Below are 5,575 nucleotides of genomic sequence, written 5' to 3'. Positions count from 1 at the left end.
CCCCCAACAAAAAAATACCACCACAAAAAAAAACCAAAATCCATCCTGTGGGACAATATTAGCAGGTATTTGCCCCCACAGTGCATGAGATTGCTGGTGATGGGAAGCCAGCCTGCTGGCCGCAGCAGCTGTGTTACGCTGCCAGTGTCCAAGCAGTCTGGTGCACTGTAAGTGCTTTGCCCTACAAAATGTTAGCAGATTTGCAGTGTTTGCTGAAGTGCTGCAAGAATAACATCTGCCCATCAACATGTCTCAAAGCACTTAGAAATGGGAAGCCTTGTAACAAACAGCTCTGTTAGTTAAAGGATATATTGGGGATCACTTCACCCACCGATGAAATGCAATAGTCTCCAGGGTGAAACGCAGCAGCTGTTTAATAGTTCACAGCAGCACCGTGGGAGAAGCGAGGAACGGAGTATACAATTGAAACAGCAGGGGTAATTTAGGTAAGTAGGATGCAATTACCCAAGCTGAATCTGGCCAAGATGCATGTTTTGCACCCTTGCTTTTAGAAGGGAGGAATAACCAAAAACTTTTTAGGCTCTTAGTGATTCAAATTAGCTAGGACGCTGACTGTACAATGTTTCAGACTGTACTGTTGTATCTACAGATGGTGTCCCAGGCTCACCTGCTTTCTCTTGCCCTCAGACTTCTAGTTCCCATTGTGAATGATGAAAAAACACTACCCATAGTATTTTTTTCTTTTCTTTAATATGTTTCCAAAGCTCTCATTTGGACATCCAAATTAAAAAGGGTGGAAGATGGTGATTGTAAAGTTTCATTTGTATTCAGAGATGCTTCAGGCAACTCAGCATCCAAATAGAATCCTCTGCTGACAAGTGTCTCAAGCTAGAATCCTCTGCTGACAAGTGTTGCAAGCTGAAGGTCATTCAAACTCAACTAATAGAGCAGGTTGGGAGACACCGGGGCTTGGAAAACAAGTGTGGATGAGTGCTCAAGGTGTGAAATTGGCAAACAAGAGGTTTTGATAATCAGGGAAAGTTACTCAAAAAGAGCAGCTATCATAAAGACTTACTGTTACTCTAACCTAGTTTAGCCAAATTACAACTGGTGGGATTATTTATAATCATCCATACTACAACAGCGTGCTACAGCTCCCCCTCACCACCAAAGCTGTTGCTTCTTCTGGTTTAATCTTCTGGCAAGAAAGTGAAGACAATGTCTTAAAAATTAGCCAGTGACTCTGGGGGTTGCTCTCTGGGAAAGAGGAGCATTGTAAAGCCTTAAGTTAGAGCAAGGTAACTGTCCAAGTTAAGGTAGAGCTCTGGATTTTGGAAGTATTTACTAGTAGCCATGCTGCATTGGCTCTGGCATAGGAGGTCCCACTGTCCTGCAGTTAAATATCACATCTGCTGACTTCATCCTTGCTGATTGCGGTGGTGTTTCTCTTGTCTCGCTATGCCTGAGGTTTTAAAAGGTGAAAGCAACTGCCTGGGTGAAAGATCTTTACGTACTTGTGGAATATCGATAGTTGTACATGGGATGGTTTGTAACAGAGATTCATTTAAACAGTTTAGATAATCCTTTGTTGATAGGGTACATACTAACATGTCCGATTGCCCTTCTGCAGCAAGTACATTCTCTATGTAAAATATGGAAAGTCCCTACTGGAGACACTTTGGATTTTTTTCTGTCTTATCTACCTTCTACCATCATTTACTTTTTTTTTTTTTTTTTTTAAACCTGTAACTGTGTCTGCTTCCTTTCTAAGGTTCCTTACTTTCATTCCGGCTTGTGCCAGAAAGAATTAGAGGGATTTCCATGCATTTTTTAACTCTCTTTAATGGAGCTGGCTGCTTTATGGGAGCTTTCTTTGTTCAGACAGCCCACGCAGGCACTCAAGGTAAGAATATGCTCATGACTGGTGTTCCTGAGCAGTTTTCTAATATTATTGATTTGGAGAATTAGGCAGCAGAATTAAAGGGGATGCCAAAGTTTTATTGATTTTTCTCTCACAATTAAGATGGAATTAAGATAGGAAATAGCCTTCCAGCTGTATTCATCCAATTTTAATGAGTCATCTTAGTTTTGATAGTTGGAGTAATTAGAGGATGGCATCTTGCAGGAAGCCCTCACCTCCAATCTCTATACTTCTGTTCTGGAAGACAAGAAAATAAACTGTCTAGGAAGCATCTTTTTATCTTCATGAAGAAGTACATTTATGTTAGCCACACTTACATGGAAGCCTCTGGCCATGAGAGCAAGATTAATGCTTCAAAGAATGGAGAACATGCATTTCTTTCTGTTCCACAGTGTCGTAGCAGAAAGGAGGTTGAGTCGAGTGTTTCAAAGGCATCTAGGGAATTTGTTCCCCTAGACCTACTAGTTCTCTCTTGCCGCCTTTACGCCTCTCCCTTTTGCCCAGCTACTGGAAGAACCAGATTCTGTGACAATATGGCCTCACTGTGGTTTTACCCTTTTGCAGATGAATACTGCAATTTCCAGAGAACTTACTGTTTCAAAAGGAGTTATTTCAGAGTCAGCCTGTTGAGGATTATTTAGTGTAAGCCCTGAACTGGAGATTTTTCTGGGTTGCTGACTTTCAAGATAGGCCAAGAGTTTCTTAAAGTCTTTTTTCCTTTGCTGATGAATCTTTGTTCAATACAGAAAAGACTTGTTTCATAAGTAAATTTAAAAAGTAAAGCACTTGAGTTCTTGAACCAAAGGACAGGGTTCCCTTTGTTCACACATCTGAAATAGTTCCACTTGCTGAAGCAGAACTTCTAAAGATGATTTCCACTGATAAGCTTTGTCACTGTGTTACAGAGAACTGTTCTCTTACAGAGCACAACTGCTGGCCCTAATGCACGACACCATTGCAGTTACCACGGCTGCAGAATTTTGTAACTGCTCATGGTTAAGTTTTGGGTTCTTCTCTTTCCTACATAAAGAACGATGTAACTTAAAAACAAGGGGAAGTGGGTTTTTTTGAAAGTATGACAAGAAATTTTAATGGTTCTTTGACATGCAGTGCTGTTTTTAAATTAACTCAATTAAAATTTTATTATGAGGTATAAAAGCATCACCTAGAGATGGGTAAAAAACAGGAATGCTTACCCAAATGAGTCAGGCAAAGAACTAATAAGTACCAAGACATCTAGTGTGGAGAGCAGAGCTCCTTGAATGTCCCCCAGTGGAATAGATTTTATTTTTTTTTTTCATTGGGTAATATGGGTTCAATGAAACTAACACTTCAAGAAAGACTATGTTGCTGACTTTTTGTCTTCCCCTCCCCCCAAAAGTATGGAAATTATTAATTTTGATAAGGCTGAAATATTTTGTTTTAGTAAAATTGACATATTTTACTGCAATTTGACTTTGGGTATAATTAAATATTTATAAAATAATTAAGCATAATGTCAGCATCAAAACATTTTGACTATATTGTGCCACTATATATATAATTTATTCCTTTATAGAATATTTTATACAAAGTGATAGAGAAAATCAATTTTTGCATTTGGTTTGCAATTCAGTAGTTTTTGTTCTAATTTTTTATCAGGGTGATTTATTCTTTTTCTGTAAGTCTGTATGAAAACATTTAATTGATTCAAAAAAGAAAATGTTCATTTCTTGCCAGAAATACTGTTTTATCAGAGCCTTCAAATTCTCATCGTGGCTGGGACCAAAAAGCCTGAACTCTCCAAATTCTCCACAGACTGCAGTTGCCATGTTCTAACCCTTTTTGCTCAAGATTTTTGAGCAAACTGAAAAAGCTTCCTGGCTAAAATACTCCTCACTTTTATGAAGTTGGGTGGCAAACTTCTCTACTTAGCTTTGAAAAAAAAGGTATAACTTAGGTCTTTATTTAACTTTGTCAGACCTGTCATTCCTGTAGATGGAATTGACCGCACCATTATCCTGAGCAAAAGCCACCCTTAAATTTCCAAGGGATTCAGTGACAGTCTGTATTCAGATTAAGGTGCTGTAATGGGACTGAATAAGCCCCTAAATAGGGGAAGTCCTCTGCAAAACTTGAAAAGCTTTAGAGAAAATATAGTGAAAAATGTTTAATGTTTGCTCTGTTGCTCTAGTTAGAAGCATTAGAGATTACTTTCTCTATGAGCAAAAGCCACCCTTAAATTTCCAAGGGATTCAGTGACAGTCTGTATTCAGATTAAGGTGCTGTAATGGGACTGAATAAGCCCCTAAATAGGGGAAGTCCTCTGCAAAACTTGAAAAGCTTTAGAGAAAATATAGTGAAAAATGTTTAATGTTTGCTCTGTTGCTCTAGTTAGAGGCATTAGAGATTACTTTCTATATTAGTATGTAAACAACATATTATTGGGCGCTCACATTTTATTTCTAAAAATAAGTGGAATCTCACTGGGTATCTCTTTCCCAGTGTTCCCTGCTTGAAAGAGATTAATTATTCCAAGTTACCACAATTCATGCAATTCACAGCTTGTAAATAATGGAGATACTCCTGTATCTTCATTCGTGTTACAACGCTTCAGACTGAAGACTTAGAGTATTCCTCTACTCATCCCAGCTAGACTTTTGTCTAATATGACTCATAAATCAAAGTAGGCTTGGGATCAGACTTTTGGAGCTGGGTATAGACTCCAACAAAACCAAAGAGGATTTAGGCTTGGTTTTGTTTTTCTCCTAGTTTGATAGGAAATGTTATCTACAAAATTCTCTTGTTCCATCTGTATTTTTTCCAAACTCTTCCATTGTGCTTCTTATGGTGTTCTTTGGTGCTTGTGACGAAAAGCTTAAGATCAGCAAAATAATAATTTTTTAATTTATAAAACCTAATGGTTACCTGTTGAACCCTCTAAAGATGACAGCGCTTCAGAGAACAAAATTGTGACTTCTCTCAGGTCAAATGACACAAATTAAGCCCTCATTACTCACATTTGGTATTATTTTTCAGTTCTGTTTAAAGAGCTTGTAAAACATTTGGTATTTGGACAAATTATGGAACTGGAAGTAAAGCAAACCACAATGGAGATACTCCTGTATCTTCATTCGTGTTACAACGCTTCAGACTGAAGACTTAGAGTATTCCTCTACTCATCCCAGCTAGACTTTTGTCTAATATGACTCATAAATCAAAGTAGGCTTGGGATCAGACTTTTGGAGTTGGGTATAGACTCCAACAAAACCAAAGAGGATTTAGGCTTGGTTTTGGTTTTCTCCTAGTTTGATGGGAAATGTTATCTACAAAATTCTCTTGTTCCATCTGTATTTTTTCCAAACTCTTCCATTGTGCTTCTTATGGTGTTCTTTGGTGCTTGTGACGAAAAGCTTAAGATCAGCAAAATAATAATTTTTTAATTTATAAAACCTAATGGTTACCTGTTGAACCCTTTAAAGATGATAGCGCTTCAGAGAACAAAATTGTGACTTCTCTCAGGTCAATGACACAAATTATGGAACTGGAAGTAAAGCAAACCACCCAGAACTCTTTTTTTTTTTTTTCCTAAAAAGCTGAACATTTATTTATTTTATTTATATTGGAAGACCAAAGTTCTTTCTCTTTTGCTGAAAGAAGATGATAGTGTTTATGCAATGGTTTTGCAAGATTTAACAAGGCTTAGTGTGCGAC

The 5,575-nt window shown here is 37.8% G+C and overlaps 1 protein-coding gene across 1 annotated transcript in view; it reads left to right on the top strand.

The window, feature by feature from the left end:
* The window catches only part of SLC15A5 (solute carrier family 15 member 5), a 40,181-nt gene that overhangs the window by 26,993 nt on the left and 7,613 nt on the right, over positions 1-5,575 (top strand). The window contains exon 7 of the mRNA XM_009279070.1: positions 1,733-1,864. Within this exon, the coding sequence (XP_009277345.1) occupies positions 1,733-1,864 (132 nt within the window). The remainder of the gene's footprint in view (positions 1-1,732; positions 1,865-5,575) is intronic.

Source organism: Aptenodytes forsteri, unplaced genomic scaffold (genome assembly GCF_000699145.1).
Source record: "Aptenodytes forsteri isolate BGI_AS27 unplaced genomic scaffold, ASM69914v1 Scaffold241, whole genome shotgun sequence".
Taxonomy (NCBI): domain Eukaryota; kingdom Metazoa; phylum Chordata; class Aves; order Sphenisciformes; family Spheniscidae; genus Aptenodytes; species Aptenodytes forsteri.
The sequence above is the reverse complement of the archived record's forward strand: the minus strand, read 5'-3'. Positions and strand labels throughout refer to the sequence as shown.